The sequence below is a fragment of the Octopus sinensis genome, linkage group LG4, assembly GCF_006345805.1.
Source record: "Octopus sinensis linkage group LG4, ASM634580v1, whole genome shotgun sequence".
NCBI classification, from domain to species: Eukaryota; Metazoa; Mollusca; class Cephalopoda; order Octopoda; family Octopodidae; genus Octopus; species Octopus sinensis.
The window spans coordinates 16068694-16092479 of NC_043000.1; the positions used below are offsets into that span (position 1 = coordinate 16068694).

The 23786-nt window shown below is 38.1% G+C and overlaps 1 protein-coding gene across 3 annotated transcripts in view; it reads right to left on the reverse strand.

Moving 5' to 3' along the window:
* The window catches only part of LOC115210968 (aprataxin and PNK-like factor), a 121603-nt gene extending 102847 nt beyond the window's left edge, over window positions 1–18756 (reverse strand). The window contains exon 1 of one of the 3 annotated variants that reach the window (XM_029779793.2): window positions 18178–18756. In XM_029779793.2, coding sequence (XP_029635653.1) covers window positions 18178–18273 — 96 coding nt within the window. In that variant the 5' untranslated portion in view covers window positions 18274–18756. The remainder of the gene's footprint in view (window positions 1–18177) is intronic. The other 2 variants (XM_029779792.2, XM_029779794.2) reach the window with 2 other exon arrangements.
* Between the last annotated feature and the right edge of the window lie 5030 nt (window positions 18757–23786).

A 23786-nucleotide genomic window follows, 5' to 3' on the forward strand; every position in this document is an offset into this window, starting at 1 on the left:
TGAAATTAACGTGTAAGTGGCTGAGCACTCCACAGACACGTGCACCCTTAACGTAGTTCTCGGGGATATTCAGCGTGACACAGAGAGTGACAAGGCCGGACCCTTGAAATACAGGTACAACAGAAACAGGAAGTAAGAGAAAGTTGTGGTGAAAGAGTACAGCAGGGATCACCACCATCCCCTGCCGGAGCCTCGTGGAGCTTTTTTAGGTGTTTTCGCTCAATAAACACTCACAATGCCCGGTCTGGGAATCGAAACCGTGATCCTATGATCGCGAATCCGCTGCCCTAACCACTGGGCCATTGCGTCTCCACTATATATATATACACACACACACACACACACATCATATCATCATTACCATCCATTTTCCATGCTGGCATGGCTTGGACGATTTGACAGGATTAAGTCAATTACATTGACCCCTTATTAAATCAACCCCAAAAGGATGAAAGGCAAAGGTAACATTGGAATGTAACAGCAGACAAAATACCGCTAAGCGTTTCACCCGGCATTTTTTCTCTTTTACTTGTTTCAGTCATTTGACTGCGGCCATGCTGGAGCACCGCCTTTAGTCGAGCAAATTGACCCCAGGACTTATTCTTTGTAAGCCCAGTACTTATTCTATCGGTCTCTTTTGCCAAACCGCTAAGTGACAGCGACGTAAACACACCAGCATCGGTTGTCAAGCAATGCTAGGGAGACAAACATACACACACACACACACACACACACACACACACATATATATATATATATATATATATATATATATATATATATACGACAGGCTTCTTTCAGTTTCCGTCTACCAAATCCACTCACAAGGCTTTGGTCAACCTGAGGCTATAGTAGAAGACACTTGCCCAACATGCCACGCACTGGGACTGAACCCGGAACCATGTGGTTGGTAAGCAAGCTACTTACCACACAGCCACTCCTGCGCCTGCTCGCACTTCTTCCAGCCTTTTTGATATATTGCACAAACTCTATAAACAAAAGGTTCATCCATATAGTGTCCTTTGTTTCCAGCTCACTGCATAAAAAGGTCCAGACTGTTTATTGTTTGATAGATGTGAGATTCTAATTTCACTTGGAAACAAATGGGGGTTACTGGCAGGAAGGGCATCTGGCCATAAAAAACTGTCCCAATGTACTCTTGTCTAACCCATGCAAACATGGGAAAGTACACATTAAATGATGATGATGATGACATACATAAAACGTCAATATACAACATCTGACAGATGTACAATATGAATCCTTTCACTGTACCATTTCAATTCTAAATTTTTTAGAAACTCCTTTACAGACTTTTATGTTTTAAACATTAGACATGACAAGAGTGAGTAAAGAAAATGCTCACAAATTTAATTTCTGTCTTTTTCAAATATTTTCCCTTTCTGTGTAACTCTAATCTTAATCCCTAATCATAACCATAAGCCAAAATTTCCCTTACAAGAGTGTAAACATCTGCTGTAATGTAGAGAAAACTGTCAGAAATGGAAAAGTTACGGCTGGTTTTGTGCTCTGAAACGGGGTGTTTCAATAAGTGTTTAAAAACATTAAATTAAAAAGCACTTTTTTATTTACAACCATACAGAAATTTTTCTCAATGAATATTCTATTCATCACCGCTTAATGTCCACTGTTCCACGCTTGCATAGCTCAGAAGGAATTTCTTGGGGAGAAAATCTACTTCAACAAATTCAGTCTGATCTGCAGTAAAATGGATGTTAAATGATGATGATGATGAATAGAAAATAAGGCAGGTAAGTTTCATACTGTACGTTTCTTCCAATATATATTGTTTAACCCTTTCGTTACCAACCCAGCTGAAACCGGCTCTGGCTCTGAGTACAAATGTCTTGTTTTCATAAGTTTGGAATTAAAATCTTCCACCAAACCTTAGTCACAATTTATGTTCCTAACACTAGCTAAATGATAACTAAGTTATTTTATTAAATTCTTTGTTATATTTAAAGTAATTGAAAGAAACACTGAGCATCTCGAAATAAATACAGTAACAAAAGGGTTAATGTACATATAGTTTATACTAAATATATATTAATATCAACAGAGACATAGTTGGGAGTGCTGAAGAATGTCACTTCATAACCACGTGGTTACGTCTCTATGCTACTTCATTTCAAGTGCTCTATGAAAGTGAAAGTATTTACTTTGTTGAAAGCTGCTGGTTTCTAGGCCACAAAGCAAGTGTTTTTCTTAGAAAAAGGAAACATCTATTAAGAAATGAAAGTAAATTAGCAAACAGTAGTTCTCAACCATTCAGACATAAAATCTGTGCTTTTGTATGGCTCTGAAACATGGAGAGCCACCTGCAGCAACTACAAGAAGATCCAGACCTTCATCAACAAATGTCTCCGACAGATCCTCCATCTGAAATGGTTCGACAGAGTGCCAAACACCGACCTGTGGGAAAGGGCCAACCAGGAGCCCATACATGTTCAGATTAGACGAAGGAAATGGAGATGGATTGGACACACATTGCAGAAAGAAGCCTCAAATGTGACATGACAAGCACTTGACTGGAACCTGCAGGGGAAAACGAAGCGAGGACGCCCGAAGCAGACATGGAAGCAGAGCATTTTGGACGAGTTCAGGACCACCGGCCTGACATGGGAAGCAGCCAAGAAACACATCAATGACCGCAAGAAATGGAAAACAACTGTTGAGGCCCTATGCTCCACAAGGGGAAAAAAGGATTAAGAAGAAAAGTTCTCAACCAGGCTCCATATGGCCCTTAGGGTTCAATATAAGATTTTATAGTTAAAATTTTTGTGCAATAAATTTATTATACTTCTACAATACACAAAATATCTTTATTTTTTTTTATACAATCCCTAAAAATATTTACTTTATAAAAATACAGTAAGATTTCAATCAAGAAAACATTTTACAAGGTGAATACTTTCACTTTTATGGGACTTGAAAATGAAAAGCTGTTATTTCTTACTACAAAAATATCATGTTGTTGTATCTTGGGAGCACCATTATGCCAATAATAAACACATACACTGGTTCTATTTCACTTCTTTTATTATTACTCACCAGTTGGTTAGAGATTTAACCAATTAACCCTTTGAGTATTAAAACTGACTATATCTGACCCAAATATTCTACCTGTTTTATGGTCAATCTGGCCAGATTCAGCCTCACACACCTACCCTACAATGTCAGGAAAAGCTCCCTGCATGACACCAACTGTTAACCCTTTAGCATTCAGATTACTCTGTCAAATGTAATGCTTATTTATCCTCAATATTTTGAATTAATCGAGCATTATCTCATAGCTTTGAAATTTTGATAATGTGATTGTATATTTTTAGAATGACATTGTAAGGTAGGAGTGAGAGTCCAGAACTAGCCAGTTTCAACATAGAATTAATTGAAAATTTGGGCTTGATTTGGCTGGTTTAAATACTAAAGGGTCAGAGCACAGAATGTCTCAGAGCACACAAGACAACTTGCCCAAAGTGATTGAAAACAGTAGATACTGATATTTTGTCATTATTGTGACTTATCAATACCATGAACTCAAATTACTTTGAAATGAAATGAATCGCTGGTCTGAGTGAAGTCTATTTGCTACGCAGCTGCAAATAGACTTCTCTCTCTCTCCAGAGACCGAGACCTTTGGAAGTATGCTGTGCATGGGAAGACCCGGTAGGACAAGTGAGACCATAACCCATGGCCTCTACCTGGGACATAGCAAGCCCACTTATGCATACCTTTCCTTCCTGTGACACAAACCCTACTTGTGAAGACCTGTTGAGGCAAGTGAAAATCAAAATCGAAATCGATCAACATCAATGGAAATTGTAGCTGTGATACTAGTGCCGGTGGCACATAAGAGAACCATCCGAACATGGTCGTTGCCAGCGCCGCCCCGACTGGCCTCCGTGCCGGTGGCACGTAAAAAGCACTATCCGATTGTGGCCGTTGCCAGCCTCGTCTAGCACCTGTGCAGGTGGCACGTAAAAAGCACCCATTACACTCACAGAGTGGTTGGCGTTAGGAAGGGCATCCAGCTGTAGAAACACTGCCAGATCAGACTGGGCCTGGAGCAGCCTACTGGCTCCCCAGACCCCAGTTGAACCGTCCAACCCATGCTAGCATGGAAAACGGACATTAAACGATGATGATCATATATATATATATATATATATATATATATATATATATATATATATATATATATATATACACACACACACACACACTCTTTACTCTCTTTTACTTGTTTCAGTCATTTGACTGCAGCCATGCTGGAGTACCACCTTTAGTCAAGCAAATCGCCCCCAGGACTTATTCTTTGTAAACCTAGTACTTATTCTATCAGTCTCTTTTGCCGAACCACTAAGTTAAGGTGATGTAAACACACCAGTATCGGATGTCAAGCGATGTTGGGGGGGACAAACACAAACACCCATATATACGATGGGCTTCTTTCAGTTTCCATCTACCAAATCCACTCAGAAGGCTTTGTTCGGCCCGAGGCTATAGTAGATGACACTTGCCCAAGGTGCCACGCAGTGGGACTGAACCTGGAACCATGAGGTTGGCAAGCAAGCTACTTACCACACAGCCATTCTATATATACATGTGAGCACATTAGGAGCAAAACAAGAAACATAGTACTTGAATACCAAAGGTAAAATAAAATAGTATTTCGTTGAAGCAGGAAAAAAAAAACTCCACATGCTGTTACACATAACTGCTCATCATAACAGCTGCAAGGTTGTGAGAATTCAGAATATCTTGGATTCTCACAATTCGATGCAGACATGGCTTCAGGATTATGTTATAGGTTCAGTCCCACTGTATGTACACATGTAGTGGAGGCGCAATGGCCCAGTGGTTAGGGCAGCGGACTCGCGGTCATATGATCGCGGTTTCGATTCCCAGTCCGGGCATTGTGAGTGTTTATTGAGTGAAAACACCTAAAAGCTCCACGAGGCTCCGACAGGGGATGGTGGTGATCCCTGCTGTACTCTTTCACCACAACTTTCTCTCACTCTTACTTCCTGTTTCTGTTGTACCTGTATTTCAAAGGGCCGGCCTTGACACTCTCTGTGTCACGCTGAATATCCCCGAGAACTACGTTAACGGTACACGTGTCTGTGGAGTGCTCAGCCACTTACACGTTAATTTCACGAGCAGGCTGTTCCGTTGATTCGGATCAACCGGAACCCTCGCCGTCGTTACCGACAGAGTGCTTCCATCCATGTACACATGTACGTGCATGTGTGTGTGTGTGTGAAGGCACATGGTTCAGTGGCTTGACCATCGAGCTCACAATCATGAGGTAGTGAATTCAATTCCCTCACCGGGTTGTGTGTTCTGTTCTTGAGGAAGATACTTTATTTCATGTTGCTCCAATTCACTCAGCTGTAGAAATGAGTAGCAATGTCACTAGTGCCAAGCCATATTGGCCTTTGGCTTTCCCTTGGATAACATTATTGGCACGGAGGCTGGTATACATGGACGACTGCTGGTCTTCCAAAAACAACCTATTTCTTTACTGCCCACAAGGGGCTAAACACAGAAAGGACAAACAAGGACAGACAAATGGATTAAGTCAATTATATCGAGCCCAGTGCGTAACTGGTACTTATTTAATCAACCGCGAAAGGATGAAAGGCAAAGTCGACTTTGGCAGAATTTGAACTCAGAACGTAGCGGCAGACGAAATACTGCTAAGCATTTCGCTTGGAGTGCTAACGATTCTGCCAGCTCGCCGCCTTCCAAAAACAACCTTGCCTGGACTTGTGTGTCAGAGGGTAACTTCCTAGGTGCAATCTCATGGTCATTCATGACTGAAGGGCCTCTTTACCCTTTAAATATATATACATGCAGGTATAGAAGGAATTATAATCCAAGCTGTGTCCTTGTGAAGTTCATCAGCAATACTGTGTATTCCATTTATCTCTCTCTATATATAAACGGCAGTTTGTCTGTGTGTGTTTCTGTGTGTCTGTTAGCTTGTACCCTCACCCTGACCACGGCTTTCAACCGATTCTGATGAAACTTGACACACACATAGCCCAATGTCATAATTCAAAACTAACACAGCGAAAATTTTGAAAAGTTCCCCCAGTTCTGAAAAAAATCGATAAATTCGACATGGGGTCGAGAATCAGAAACACAAACCACAGACCGTCTAGGGGACGCAACTCAACCTTTTTAACTAAAAAAAAAAATTTACCATCATTTTTTTTCCATTTTTTGGCTATAACTCTCTAAAAATGCTTTATAGTTATTTCCCTTACAAACCCGAGCAACGCCAGGCCACACTGCTAGTCAAAAATATGTAAATAGATGTTTTATTTAAATCAGTCATTCCCAAACTTTTTCAAGCTGCCACCCCCTTGGCACCCAGGCCACATTCCTAGCACTCCCTCACACTTCCCACCACAAATATAAACCACTTTCTGCAGCAAATTCAAAACAACTGTATTTCACAAATAAAACCTAATTAACCTATTAATATTTTTTCTTTCTTACATCTATCACCCCATTTTGGCCACCACATTAACATCCCACTTTTCTTCAACATCTCTCTGGATCTTTCCCTTGGGGGCAGTACTTCCACTTTGGGAATCAAATGATGCATAAAAACTAGTTAAAAGTTCTGGTGAATAATATAATTTTTAAATTTTCATCTGAGAAATTACAGATAAAAGTTCTCATACACATTTTCTACATGCATATACATCATCATCATCATTTAACGTCCGTTTTCCGCGCTAGCACGGGTTGGACGGTTCGACCGGGGTCTGGGAAGCCAGGGGCTGCAGTCTGATCTGGCAGAGTTTCTATGGCTGGATGCCCTTCCTAACACCAACAACTCCGCGAGTGTAGTGGGTGCTTTTTACGTGCCACCTGCACAGATGCCAGCAGGGGGTCCGGCATCGGCCACGATCGGTTGGAGCTTTTAACATGCCAGCGGCACGGAAGCCAGCCAAGGCGGCGCTGGCAACGTTCGGATGGTGCTTTTTATGTGCCACTAGCACAGAAGCCAGTCGGAGTGGCGCTGGCATCGGCCACGTTCGGATGGTGCTTTTTAACCTGTTATGAATTCATATTATGATTATTGGTATTTCTATTCATATTATTAATGTTTATATTCATAATGTATTTCCTATACTGTAATGAAACACATGTAACATGAAATTAAAAATATACCAATTTTTCCAGCCTTTATGTTAATATACATCCAGGTATATATATATATATATGCAAGCATATATATGTGTGCGTTTGTGTGAGTGGATTTGTACATCACCTCATTTTCATGCATGGTTGCTGACTGTAAACAAAAGGTTCATTCAAATGTCGTTTCTTTCCAGTTCCCTGCACAACAATGTTTGTGCTGTTCATTGTTGGATAGGTTGGATAGACAGGAGAGATTATTACCTTACTTTGAAAAAGGTGAGGGTTGGAATAAGGGAGAATATACAGCCATAAAAAAAAAGGCTCTACATTCTTGTCTGACCAATGCAAGCATGGAAAACAGGAGATTAAAACAATGATAAATACACACACACACACACATATATATATATATATATTATTCAAAGGAATTCCAACTGTCTGTTTTTTATATTTTATTTGCATTCTTTATAATATTAATGTAGAATATAGAATATATAGTATATATAGTAAAATGAAATGAAGTATTGATTGTCTTATTGAATAGATGAAATATTGAATATCAAATATTAAGGGACTAGTATACTTTCTTGCATTTAAGCAGTCTTCAAGGTTCCAGGTTGAGATATATATATATATATTAATATTTATAATAAAAACAATTTTATATTCATCTGATGAATTACTCTATAGTTTTGCAGATTACAAATTTATTATTTTTATACAAGAATATTGTTGCCAGTGACTTCGAAGTTTTGTCCTGACACACTTACACATACATATGATCATTATCATTAGCATTGCATTTAATGTTTGTCTTCTATGCTGGCATGGGTTGGACAGTTTGACAGAAACCAATGAACTACAGGACTGTATCAAGTATTATTGATTTTATTTCAGAAGCAAGACAAGTACATGGGATTGATAAGCAGCTAGATGTTGTGAAATACCAGTTTCTGCCACTTCCATCCTCTTCCAGGGTGATTTCATTTTGCCTAGCTTTGAAACAAACTGTCTTTTACAACTATAAGCCTTTAACTCCAGGCTCCAGTCTGATCTGGCAATGTTTCTACAGCTGGATGCCCTTCCTAACGCCAACCACTCCGTAAGTGTAATGGGTGCTTTTTACGTGCCACCGGAATGGAAGCCAGTCAAGGCGGCGCTGGCATCTGCCACGTACGGATGGTGCATCATATATATACATATATATACATACACATATAATAATATAATATACTAATAGGAATGGAGATGTTCAGAGAGATATGGCTTGAGTGTAGTAAGTGGTGAACAAAGGTGGAGGGAGGGTATCAATGGTAGATATAAGGCATCATCATCATCATCATCGTTTAACGTCCGTTCTCCATGCTAGCATTGGTTGGACGGTTCGACCGGGGATCTGGGAAGCCAGAAGGCTGCACCAGGCTCCAATCTTATCTGGCAATGTTTCTACAGCTGGATGCCCTTCCTAACGCCAACCACTCCGTGAGTGTAGTGGGTGCTTTTTACGTGCCACCCGCACAGGTGCCAGGCGAGGCTGGTGCCTCAACAGGTCTTTGTGTCCAAGAGAGGAAAGGCATGCATAAGTGGGCTGGGCTCACTTGTCCTGCCTGGTCTTCTCACGTACAGCATATTTCCAAAAGTCTTGGTCGCTGGTCATTTCCTCAGTGAGGCCTAAAGTTCAAAGGTCGTGCTTCACCACCTCGTCCCAGGTTTTCCTGGGTCTACCTCTTCCACGGGTTCCCTCAACTGATAGGGATTGGCACTTTTTCACACACCTATCTTCATCCATTCTCGCCACATGACCATACCAGCGCAATTGTCTTTCTTGCACACCACAACTGATGCTTCTTAGGTACAACATTTCTCTCAAGGTACTAAGGCAGCATTAAGAAAAAGGTATAGTTGTCAATACACACACACACGTCTTTATAATCGTTATCATTTAATGTCCATTTTCCATACTGGCATGGGTTGACAGAATCTGGCAAGCTGCAAGGCTATGTCAAGCTCCAGTATCAGATTTGGCATGTTTTCTATGGATGCCCTTCTTAACACCAAACACTTTACAGGGTGTACTGGATGCTTTCCTCATGCCTCTGGCAGTAGTGAGGATTCCATGTAAATATGCATAGGCGCAGGAGTGGCTGTGTGGTAAGTAGCTTGCTTACCAACCACATGGTTCTGGGTTCAATCCCACTGCGTGGCATCTTGGGCAAGTGTCTTCTGCTATAGCCCCGGGCCGACCAATGCCTTGTGAGTGGATTTGGTAGACAGAAACTGAAAGAAGCTTGTCGTATATATGTATATATATATATATGTATGTGTGTGTGTGTTTGTGTGTCTGTGTTTGTCCCCCTAGCATTGCTTGACAACCGATGTTGGTGTGTGTTTACGTCCCCGTCACTTAGCGGTTCGGCAAAAGAGACCGATAGAATAAGTACTGGGCTTACAAAGAATAAGTCCCGGGGTCGATTTGCTCGACTAAAGGCGGTGCTCCAGCATGGCCGCAGTCAAATGACTGAAACAAGTAAAAGAGTAAAAGAGAAAGAGTATATATATATATATATTGGAGCACTTTGGAGGCACAATGGCCCAGTGGTTAGGGCAGCGGATTCGCGGTCGTAGGATCACGGTTTCGATTCCCAGACCGGGCATTGTGAGTGTTTGTTGAGCGAAAACACCTAAAAGCTCCACGAGGCTCCGGCAGGGAAGGGGTGGCGATCCCTGCTGTACTCTTTCGCCGCAATTTTCTGTCACTCTTTCTTCTGTTGGCCTGCTCGCTTAGCCAGCGGGGTGGCGTCATTAGAAGGCTAAAACAATGCGAAGTGCATTGTGACCAGTGATGTGTAACAACATCTGATATCCTGGTCGGTCATGTGATATATATATATACACATACATACATACATTTATGTAAATATATGCATGTAAAATTTATCCCCAGCCCCACCCCACATTTTGGGGTTTTAAGCTGGTTTTGAAAATTGTTTTGAATTCAATCTTTAAAGTATGGAGATTATGATTCTGAAAGAAAATTGTTTACAAATTATCAATTTTCTAAAATTTATACCTCCACCCTCCCAGCTTTCAGAATAACCACATTTATCCAACCTTAATGTGGCCAGTCAACATACAAGCAATAACAGCAAAATCTTGTTCAAATGTCACACACCCACCTTTACAGTTTCTTCTTTAAACAATTTCTTCAGATTTCTACATTTTCCACTCACCCACACATCCACCAAATATAGAACAGAATTTGAAAATTTTAATTTAATCACATTACACCTGTTTTACAAAATTTGGGGGAAATTCTATATTGGAAACTATGAAGATTATGACACTCTAATCCTTAGCCTTAAATCCTAACCTTCCCAACCAAAAGACCTTACCTCTAACCAAAATCCTAAACCCTAATTGCAACCCTAACCCCTAACCAAAGACCTTGCCCATAACCCTAACCCCTAACAGCAGCTCCAATCTTTAACTATAACCCCTAACTACAATCCTTACCTCTAGCCATTTTCTTAACCCCTAATCACAACCCTTACATCCAACAATTCTAACTCTTAACTGCAGTTCTTACCTCTAACCATAATCCTAATCCCTAAACACTCCCCTTATTGCTAACCATAGCACTAACTGCTAACCATAATCCCAGCCCCTTATCTCTAAACGTAATCCCAGCTCCTAATCACTGCCTTTACCTCTAACCATAACCCTATCTGCAGCCCTTACATCAAACCATAATCCCAACCCCTTATCACAGTCCTTACATCTAACCATAATCTTAACCCTTAACTGCAGCCCTTACCTCTAACCATATTCCCAGCCCCTAATCACTGCCTTTACCTCTAACCATAACCCCCAGCTCCTAATCATTGCATTTACCTTTAACCATAACCCTAACTGCAGCCCTTACTTCTAACCATAATCCCGACCCCTTATCATAGGCCTTACATCATCATCGTTTAGCGTCCGTTTTCCATGCTAGCATGGGTTGGACGGTTCTACTGGGATCTGTGAAGCCAGAAGGCTTCATCAGGCCCAGTAACCATAATCCCAACCCTTAATTGCAGTCCTTACCTCTAACCATAACCCCAGCCCCTAATCACTGCCTTTACCTCTAACCATAACCCTAGCCGCAGCCCTTACATCTAACCATAATCCTAACCCTTACTTCTAACCATAATCCCAGCCCCTGATTGTTACCTTTACCCCTAACCATAACCCTTACTGCAGCCCTAACATCTAACCATAATCCTAACCCCTTAGCTAATTGTTGCCTTTCCCTCTAAACATAACACTAACTACAGCCCTTACATCTAACCCCTTATCATAGTCCTTACCTCTAACCAAAACCCTAGCTGCAGCCCTTACATCTAACCATAATTCCAACCCCTTATCACATATCTTACCTCTAACCAGAATCCCAACCCCTTATCACAGCCTTTACCTCTAACCATAATCCTAACCCCAACTGCAGTCCTTACCTCTAACCATATTCCTAACCCCTAATCACAGCCCTCATCTCTAACACAGCCCTAACCTCTAACAATAATTCTAGTCCTTAACTGCAGCCCTAACCGCTAACCATAATCCCAGCCCCTAATCACTGCCTTTGCCTCTAACCATAACCCCAGCTCCTAATCATTGCATTTACCTTTAACCATAACCCTAACTGCAGCCCTTACCTCTAACCATAATCCCAACCTTTAATTGCAGTCCTTACCTCTAACCATAACCCCAGCCCCAAATCACTGCCTTTACCTCTAACCAAAACCCTAGCTGCAGCCCTTACATCTAACCATAATCCCAACTCCTTATCACAGCCTTTACCTCTAACCATAATCCTAACCCCAACCTTAAACTCTAACCATAACCCTAACTGCAGTCCTTACCTCTAGCCATAATCCTAAACTCTAACCATATTCCTAACCCCTAATCACAGCCCTCATCTCTAACCACAGCCCTAACCTCTAACAATAATCCTAGCCTTTAACTGCAGCTCTAACCATAATCCTAACCCCTAATCACAGTCTTTACCTCTAACTATACCCCTAACCCTTCAGATTCTCCAATGTCTTCTTTTATTTTAAAAGATTTTAGAGGAGGATGCATGATTTGAGAGAAATTTGGCTGTTATTTCTTGCATGCCAAAGACCACATTAAAGCCATCTTCATGTCATCTGCTGCTTATCTTTCACAGGTTATTAACACACAAGCAAATGAACAGATGGAGTTTCAAAACTTCTGGAACATTAATATTGAGCAGGTGTGGGCATTTAAAAAAAAAAATTCTTTTCAACATTGTAATCTCTGTATGCTTAAACACAGAATTAAAAAAGAAAAAAATATTTAAAAAAAAAACAATTAACAATAAAAAGTTTCTAAGTGTTGGGGTGAAACCAATTTTACTCTTTTAACTCTTTTTACTTGTTTCAGTCATTTGACTGCGGCCATGCTGGAGCACCGCCTTTAGTCGAGCAACTCGACCCCGGGACTTATTCTTTTTGTAAGCCCAGTACTTATTCTATTGGTCTCTTTTTGCCGAACCGCTAAGTGACGGGGACGTAAACACACCAGCATCGGTTGTCAAGCAATGCTAGGGGAACAAACACAGACACACAAACACACATACATATATATATATATATACATATATATGACAGGCTTCTTTCAGTTTCCGTCTACCAAATCCACTCACAAGGCATTGGTCAGCCCGGGGCTATAGCAGAAGACACTTGCCCAATATGCCACGCAGTGGGACTGAACCCGGAACCATGTGGTTGGTTAGCAAGCTACTTACCACATAGCCACTCTGGAAAGTTTTGTTTTGGGATGAATATTGTAATCACCACTATTGAAGAAATTTTTGAAAAATAAAACTAAAAGGTGTAGGATGCTTATTCAACACATAAGCCCACACACACACACATATTCACCAATTGATATCCATAGCATGATGGCCATTTCACAGCCATCGTTGCAACTTTCTTTGTTCTATATACACCTCATGAAATAATTTCCTTGATTGGATCTATTGCATTTCAGGTGTCTAGGATTCTACATGACACTCCTTTGTATTTTTTTTACTATGTGGTTTGTAGCCAGGTTCACTAAAGGAGCTTTTATTGTGATTATCACCAGATTATAGAAATCCATATATTGCCACATAAAAAAAAAGGACTCAGTCCACTTTGTGAGGTGGTTGGTGTTAGGAAAGGCATCAAGCTGTAAAAACCATTCCAAAACAGACAGTGAAGCCTGGTGCAGTCTTCTGCCTAGCCAGCCTCTGTCAAACTGTCCAACCCATGCCAGCATGGGAAGCAGACATTAAATGATGATGATGATGATGGTATGTATATATATATATATATATTCCAGGATGGCAAGTTCAAAAGAACTTAGAATAAGGTATTGAAGACAAGTTTAGAATAAAGTATTCAAGACAAGTTTAAGAGTGAATAAAAATATTTAATCCATAATTGTTAATCTGACAAAATATATTCAACACCCAGGTGAGCTACAGGCAAAACAATGTATTTTGTTGAACTAATCCATAGTAGTTAGTTCAACGAAAAACATTCTTCTAAAGAAGCTGTGTCCAGCCATTTAGAATGAAGAACTCAATGATAAATCTGAGAGTGAATAAAATATTTAATCCATAATGATAAATGATTACTGATTAAATATTTTACACACACACACATACATATAAAAAGGCAATACAGAAGCTAATATCGTCCCATTATCCTGGAAATGAGACAACCTGGAATTGAAAAACAAAATTTTGGAAGCTTTATTCTTCCACTCTACAAAAGTCTCATACACAGATATGAAGGAAACCCTAATAAAAAAAAAATTAAACTAGAACATAGTATTTTCAAGATAACAAGTCAAAAGGATTACTTGTTGTTCATATACAGAAAGCACCATCATGTCTAGTTTTCCATTTTAGCAGTGAAAAGCAAGCTATTGTTTACAAATATCAAATACATGTGAAGACAATGGGAAATACAAACACACACATATACAAGTACAATGGACTTGTTTCAGTTTCTCTCTACCAAATTCACTCACAAAGCTATAGCAGAAAACACATGCCCAAGACGCCTAAACCCCAAGATCACACAGTTGGCAAGGGTGTGCACTGCATAACCACACAACCATGCATACCATCATCATCATCCTTTAGCATCTGTTTTCCATGCTGGCATGGGTTGGACGGTTTTACCAGAGCTGACAAACTGAAGAGCAACACCAGATTCCAGTCTGATTTGGCTTGGTTTCTATGGCTGGATCTCTTCTTACCACCAACCACTTTATATTCTGTGGTGGATGCTTTTAACATGGCACCAGTACAAGCATCATCATCATCATCGTTTAACATCCGTTTTCCATGCTAGCATGGGTTGGACGGTTCAACCGGGGTCTGGGAAGCCAGGAGGCTGCACCAGGCTCTAGTCTGATCTGGCAGTGTTTCTACAGCTGGATGCCCTTCCTAACGCCAACCACTCCATGAGTGTAGTGGGTGCTTTTAACATGCCACTGGCACAGGTGCCAGGGGAGGCTGGCAACGGCCACGATCGGTTGTGTGTGTGGGGGGGGGTTAACCCTGTAGCATTTAAACCGGCCATATCCGGCCAAAAGTATTCTGCCTGCTTTATGTTCCAACTGGCCAGATCTGGTCTCTCACACCAACCCTACAATGTCGTTTTAAAAATTAACAGCCACCTCATCAAAATCTCATAGCTACAAGATTAATGCCTGATTAGTTCAAAACAATTTGGATGAAAAGGTATTAATTTTGGCAGAATAATGCGAACACTAAAGGGTTAACATCTACTTTTCCATGCCTGCATGAGTCAGATGGAGTTTATTGAGCCATGTGTTCTGTAGCTGGATGCTAACACTTATCTGTTTCCAAGGTAATTTTTCCCCATAGCTAGACATGTTTTTGCAAAATACTGAAAATGAACGATACTTGTTTACACTTCTTTCAGTTTCAGTTTTATACTTCTTTCAGTTTCCATCTACAAATCTACACGTAAGGTTTTGGCCATAATGGAGCTATAATAGAAGGCACTTGCCCAAAGATCCACACTATGGAACTAAACCTGAAATACTCACACAGCTGGCTCTCAATTCTGCATAAACAAAATCCACTACAATAAAATGGGGTGGTAATACAGTAGCCAACACCTTCCAAATCCTGATAAACCTTGAGAAAATGAATTTGGGAACTTCATTGTTCCAAACAAAAACATCCAGAATCAAAATTATAAAAACTGGATTGTAATGCTTTCGATGTATATACATATACATACATATATATGTATATACATAAACATATGAGTGAGTAAACCTACAAATACCATAAACCTAACGAGTTTTCCATAGACTGAAAAAATGATTAAGTTTTAATCAATTTTCAACCCCTGTGGGTCTCATCAGGTGCCTACATCACTTGAACGATCACAGAGAGACAAGCAGCCAATTTGTTTATATACACAACAAATCCAGAAGCCTCAAAGAACTGCTAATTTGCATACACACAAACACATATATACACATGCATACAAATATACATTAGTATGTATATATATGTGTATATATATATATATATTATATATATACACACACATATCATATTGCTAGTTATGTAGTGATCTCACTAGTGGTGGTGCCACAAAAAAAAAGGAACCCAGTTCATGCTGCAAACTGGTTGACATAAGGAAGGGCATCCAGCCATAGAAATAAAACTAAACCGCTGGAGCCAGATGTAGTCTGCTAATCCGATGGATCTTGTTGAATCATCCAACCGATGCTAGCACGGAAAATGGATGCGAAATTATGATTAAATTATATAATCTGCTTATATATATATATATGTGTGTGTATATATATATATATATATATATACACACATAGCTATATATATATATATTATGTATATATATATATATATATATATATACACACACACATATATGTAGGTGTGTATGTAAATATATATATGAATATATATAAAATCAAAAATAATTTTTTATATAAATATATAATTATATATACATAGTTTTATAAATTAAAATACGTACGTCATAATATATATAAATACATATTTCTAATATATATATATATATTATATATATATATATGTGTGTGTGTGTGTACGTATATAACAAATACAATTATATTTTATTTAACCAAATTTCTATACACAATTCAATTAAAGCCTTAATTAGTAGGTTTATGAAACTTACATGACTCGTCACATGTGGACAAATATATCTACATGTGAGAACCAGCGAAAGAAAACGACTAATATTTCGGATATTGTGATTATTTTTGACCTTTCCTGTCTACGAGGTAATTAAATAGAAGAAAAGAAAAAAAATAAATGAAAAACAAGAATGTTCTTCGCTATGCAATTAAAAAAAAAATGAAGCTGAATCTTCAGGGTTGAGATGAAATGCTAATTTCTTTCTTTCCAACTTGTAATTTTCTACGCAGTACCCAGATTAGATTTCCTTGCATACCTGTAACTACTAGACAATAAAAACAAGGAATTGCTGTGTTACACAGACACAGCAGGTGTATGGTAATGATCTGTAATAAACAGCAACCAGCTTTAACGTGTAGCCGCAATTTTAACGTGTCCACTATTTTCATACTAAATTCCATTCAGATTTCTTTCTTCCACCCTACCCTACTCTCTAACATGGATATTTTTGTTTTAATTATATATATATTTGGGGGGAAATGTTTTTAAATGGGAGAAAAATCATAAAACAAATTCAAAATTATGCGAGGGAAATTAGAAGCTTTCGATCGAGGCTAACCGCCCTTCTCCAGCTACATTCAACACATCAACTAATGTTAGAGTCCAGCTTTAACTTTATCTAGTATTCACACAGCGATAATTTTGTTTCCGAAATAGGTAAATCATATTTTCTTCAAACTTGTTTACAAAAATCAAGTGAAAGAGACACAGAGAAAGAAAATGAGAAACAAACAAACAAATGCACCCACCACTACTGCCAGATAAAATCTGAAGCAATCTTTAAAGCTCCTATTTGGTGTTGTATGGAAAATAGATTAAATGGTGAAGCATATAAAATTGGGAAGCAGGTGTAGACTTTTAAAGCTTTAAGGATTAACTCAAGCATTTCAATATTTCAAATCAACTAGTGCGGTCTTTATTCGAATGAATAATCCACTCTTGAGTTTTGATTTGAACTAGATTTTATAAAAGATTTGGTAAAATTACTTAGAACTAAATATACAAAAAGCAATTCTACCATGGAAAAAAACAGATAACTTGTGCTAAATAAGAGAAATATTTTTTAAGCAAGCCATCATCAATGTAGTCTTTCTCCTTCGACATTAAGAAGTGGCGGTGAAGCTTGCTGCAGTCCTAAACACAGCACGTACAATCTAACGGAATTGGAGGGAGGGGGTAAAAGAGCTTATTAGTTAAGAAAAAAGACCATTTAAACTTTTTATGGAAAGAAACGTAGACATAGTTACGGTAATATAACTGATCAATAATCAAGGCCAAAAGTTAAAAACGTTAACAGACATTGTAGAGTGGAAGTGAGCACTAATGTTAATCTACAAGTCAGAGCTAATCAAAACACATACACATAGGGGTTGAACGGTTCACAGTAGTAGTAGCACTGTTGCATGCTGGATTGTTTGGGCTTCTTTTCGAATGAATCATTTAATCGCTAAACAAGAGAAATAGTCGAAAAAAAATGTGCTGAGCTCAATAAAATAACCCCCACATGTGCCGTGGTAGCAAGAAAGGAAAATAAAACAAAGCAATAAGGAAATAAGAAAGAAAAAATATAAAAAAAAGATCAATAAAAAACCGAAATCTAGACGTTAATGTAGATTTAAAAACAATTAACATGGTAATAATTTCATATCGGAATTTTTTCCTGCATATTTTTTTATTAGTCAACATCAATAGGTGTTAATAATATTAATTACCTGTAAAAAGTTGCCTCGACCGATAACGGTCTGTGAATCTGTAGGAACGGTGATAGATTCGCCTCCATCAATTGGTCTTAGAACGATGCCTGACATTTCAGTAGAAATCAGAAACTCATCCAAATAAAAATGTTAAAATGATAAAAGAGTTCAAAAGAAAAAGGGTGGCGTTTAAAAGAAAAATGAATCAGTTCAGCGTTCAATAATGCACATATATAACAAGTATGATGGTCTGGCCAAAATTCTTCAGACGGCTGGTTATGCCAGAATCCAGGTCAAAATTCTTCCCGTAAGCATCTCGTTACGAGCAGTGCTGACGTGTTTCCCCCATAAAATTTGTAATCAAAGTGAAGAATTGAAAGATAAATGAATTTCCTGACTCAGAAATATTCTCAGTTGGTGTTTCGACGTAATTCTAGCGACAAAAGATAGCCATACATAACAAGAAAAATTGCTATTTCGTCCTTATTCATAAACAAGTTGTCCTATATAGTCAGCCATGTTTGTTTGGGCTACACATAGATTTTTAACTTCAGCTATTAGAGAGTACAGCAAAGAACTAAAAGTACTTCACTAAGGAAAATATTTTTTAAACTTTAAAGTTTTCCCCTAAATTTTTGTCGAGAACTGATCAATAATCATGGAATTTATATATTTCTATTTCCATGAAATAAATAACTATGCGCTCTAGATATATAGTTCATGAATAAATAATATTGCTAAGTATTTATATTAGTTACAAACCTGCCTATAGTTATGTGATGTATGTAAACATTTGTGGATAAACAGACACACATGTTTACATACATAAATATCACTTTATTGCATTCATTATATAAAGATGAATAAACGTAGCTGTTCATATTTTCGTTTTCCTAATTATTGTCATATTATTGGGATATTATCACAATTATAATCATTTCATTCTCTCTTTTTCATACTTCTTTTCACCTATTTTTGTCTATATTTAAATGGTTAACTTAAGAACAGGGATGCTTTTCTTATTGATATATATATATATATGTATATATATATATTCACATGCACACGTGTTTGCATGTTAATGTATATTTATTTATGTATATATGTGTACTGTCAATGATTAAGTAGATATGTGAAAAGGAATTGTGATACTTAATAAAATATCTATTATAAAATAATAGGTAAAAAAATTTACTTTTTTTATACCTGTAATGAGTGTACTACAATGGAATTGTTATATATATATGTTTGTGTGTGTGTGTGTATTTATACATACACACATCTAAGCATATATATGTAGTTAATAATTTATCTTAACTACCAAAGTAATAGTTTTCATTCTTCTGTTTAGATGTAGATGTAAGTTTCATAAACATGTTCCAACTGAAATAGAATGTATATATATATATATATATATATACACTGACCACAAAATGTATTACAATATAATCCCCATCTATTCTACTAAACCTGAAAATATGCACCAGAAAGGTAAAGTTACCAACTCAAAAGCCTTATTAAGCCCGACACCCACAATATTTGAAAATACTGAAACTATTGTGTTGTGTCAAAAGTTTTTGGCAATATTTTGGTAACTTATTTATTCATCAAGTTACAACAAAAGAAGCCTAGCATTCATAGTAGAGGTTGTTGTGTTGCCCCATTTAAACCTTTCTGCCAGTTCCTTGATTCCATGCTGATATCAGTTCTTGTACTTAGAGATGAAGAATTCCTTCACTGAAGCTTCCATCTCCTCTTAGTTGATGAAGCCTCACAAGCACAGGAAGTGAGCCATGTATTGGAACAACTAATGATCCAAGGGAGCTAGGTCTGGACTATACGCAGGGTGTGACATTAGTTTGATTTCCTCAAGTTCCTGGAGTTTATTGCAGGTCATTCGAGAGTACAAGGTTTTGTGTTGTCTTGCTACAGAAGAGCTTGTTTTCTGTTAACCAATGTTGGCTATTTTTGCTACACAATGGCATACATCCATACTCTCCAAGTGCTACTTTCAAGATTTACCTCTATGGCTTAGGGCATGGCTACAGAATCCATGGTTTTAGGTTTACCTGACCTTCCTTGATTATCAAGGTTCTTGCAATTCAGGCAAAATTTCTTGAACCATCTAGTTACTGTGCTGTGATCAACTACACCTTCACCTTTCACACAACAAATGTTTTTGGTTGCTTCCACAGTGTTGTGGTCCAGTTCAAACTCATAAAACATAAGTTCCTGAATTAGACTATATTGCACGTTTATTTGTGTGTCTTTCAAATCACTTAGGGAGTGAAGCGATGCATAACATATCAATGCACCAACTGCCACAATGCTGCCAACCTCAGTGGGTATCATCCACAGCTTGAACTGTTTCAGTTACATGATATACACACCATAAACTAGCACTTACACAATTATTGCCAAACTTTTGACTCTCCTCAACATGTAGCTACACATTTTCAAGAGGAAATCATACAGCTGCATTTCCAGAATGTTCACCATACAATTCAGTTGTCCGGAAAGTTCATGCTGATTTTTAAAGGAAAGAAAAAGGTCAATAAATACTTGCCATTACATTTTTAATCAACCAAATATGAACCGTTTTGTTGCACAATGCGTCTCCATCTTTCCTTTAACTTGAAAATGGCCTTTCCCCAGAATTGAGGTGGTTTCATGGCAAAGGATTCATCAAGGTATCTTTTTACGTCATCCAAGGAATTGAAATTTTTACCATTAAGACTATTCTGCAGAGACCTGAATAAGTGGAAATCCGAAGGAGCAATATCTGGTGAATATGGAGGGTGGGGTAACACATACCAGCTGAGCTAAAGCATCAAGTGCTGAAAATGAACTTAATTATCTTCCATTTTAAAGGGTTACAGAATTAACACAGGTTATAGGAACATAAAGCTTCTTCCACAAAAAGATAGCTTAAACTGTGATCTAAATGGAAGTGTAGTCAAATCCTATTTTATGGACTCAACCATGTTCTAAAATAAGTCGAAAGGTAAGCTACTATAAATTGGCACAAACTTTCCGGACAACCCAATAAAATATACCTAAGTTAACAATATGCAACAAAGATGTGTATGTTCATAAGAATGTTTCATGTACAGAAATAACTTTTTCTCAGCTACACAAATTCTGATAACCTGCATGAGCTTTGATTTATTCAAATAACAATCTTTAAGCAGAATTGTTATTTTAAAATAATAGATATATGAGATTATAAAAAAATAGACTAAATACTTGACTCTCTAGCATTTACCATATCAGTCATATCTGGCCTGAATATTCCACCTGCTTTATGTTCAAACTGGCCAGATCCAACTTCTCACACCTACGATATAATGTCATTCTAAAAACAAACAGTCACAAAGCTGAAATCTTGAAGCTACAGGATAATGCATTATTAATTCAAAGTCATGAGAATAATTAACCCTTTTGATGCCAACCCACATGAAACCGTCCCTGGCTCTGTAGTACAAATATCTTGTTTTCATAAGTTTTGAATTAAAATCTTCCACCAAACTTTAGTCACAATTTATGTTCTTAACACTAGCTTAATGATAACTAAGTTATTTTACTAAATTCTTTGTTATATTTAGAATTAACTGAAAGAAACACAGATCACCTCAAAAGAAATATGGTAATGAAAGGGTTAAAGGAATCTTTTCCAGACAAAAGACTGCAGCTCTTGGAGTTTAACAACATGTGTACATTAACCCTTTCATTACCAACCTGGCTGAAACCACCTTTGGCTCTGTAGTACAAATGTCTTGTTTTCATAAGTTTTGAATTAAAATCTTCCACCAAACCTTAGTCACAATTTATGTTCCTAACACTAGCTTAATGATAACTAAGTTATTTTACTAAATTCTTTGTTATATCTAAAATTATTGAGAGAAACTCAGAGCATCTCAAAATAAATACAGTAATGAAAGGGTTAACTGGCCCGTTAAAAGCACCCTTCAATCGCTAGATGATATGCTGTGCTTCTGAAGACCTGTAGTCGTGGCATTGCCAGTGCTGTCTGACTGGCACATGCAAAGCACTGTTCGTGCATTGGGTCTCATGGGGGCAATGATGTCAAGCCAAGTAAGATTGTAGTAGTGGCCAAAGACAGTGTTGTGTAACTGGCCTGTTAAAAGCAACCTTCAGTTGTTGAGTAATATGCTGTTGAGTGATATGCTGTGCATGTGAAGACCTGTTGAACTGGGTGAAATCATAGTTGCCAGTGGCGTCCGACTGACACCCATGCTGGTAGTGCATAAAAAGCACCATTCAAGCAGTGACAGGTAACCAAGAACCTTGGCGATATACCGCACTAGTGTTGACCTGTCAAACCAAGTGTAGTCATGGTCAATGCTGGTGTCAGATCAGTGGCATGTAAAAAGTACCCACTACACTCTTGGAGTGGTTGGCATTAGGAAGGGAATCCAGCTGTAGAAACCATGCCAAATCAGATTGGAACCTAGTGCAGCCTCCCAGCTTACCAGCTTTCATTCTAACCATCCAACCCATGCCAGCATGGAAAGCGAACATTAAACAATGATGATAATGATGATGTAGATATATATATGCATATATATTCCAAGCTTGATCGCTGCCAGAGCAGCTGACTGGCTTCTGTGCTGGTGGCACATAAAAAGCACCATTTGAGTGAGGCTGTTACCAGTACCGCCTGACTGGCCCTTGTGCCGGTGGCATGTAAAAGCACCCACTAAACTCTCAGAGTGGTTGGCATTAGGAAGGGCATCGAGCTGTAGAAACTCTGGCAGATCAGATTGGAGCTTGATGTAGCTATCTGGTTCGCCAGTCCTCAGTCAAATTGTCCAACCCATGCTAGCATGTAAAGCAGACGTTAAATGATGATGATGATGATGATAATACAACTCTATTCTTTTGATCACTACTCTATGAAATTTCATTCTTTTTCGTATTTTTCTCAAAGAGACTATATAATAATTGAGAGAAACAGAGCATCTCAAAATAAATACAGTAATGAAAGGGTTAACTGGCCCGTTAAAAGCACCCTTCAATTGCTGAGCGATATGCTGTGCTTCTGAAGTTGAGGAATTAGTAAAAACTTGGTCACAATTTCAAGCAATGTGATAAGCATTGTGTTGTGTCTCTAGTTAAGCAAACCACATCAATCAAAGGTTAATTTTAATTGAATATATGTCACTTTTGCATTTTGGCTATCTAATTAACTATTCTAGCAGGAAAAAAAATCTTGCTTCATTAATCAAAAAACTAAATTTTAGAACATTCTGCAAATGTCAATAGCAAAGGAATATTTATATATAAAGTATAGAAGCCATCTTATCATGGCTAACCACATTGGGGAGGGGGTGTTACTGTAGCTAACCAATGTGGTTAGCCATGATAAGATGGCTTCTATACTTTACATTATCGAGCGATTACTGTTTCAATCTCATTCTGAGATTTAATTATTTATATATAGTTATGTAAGAATCACTATACTTTTTCCATGCATGCTTTCTCTGAAGAGCATGTAGTGTTAGTTAATGACATTGTTATCTAATAGGCAGTGTGAAACTGATTGGTAAGACCAGCTGAAATGAAAGAGCTTCAGAGCATAGTTCTAAGTACAAATATGTGCTATT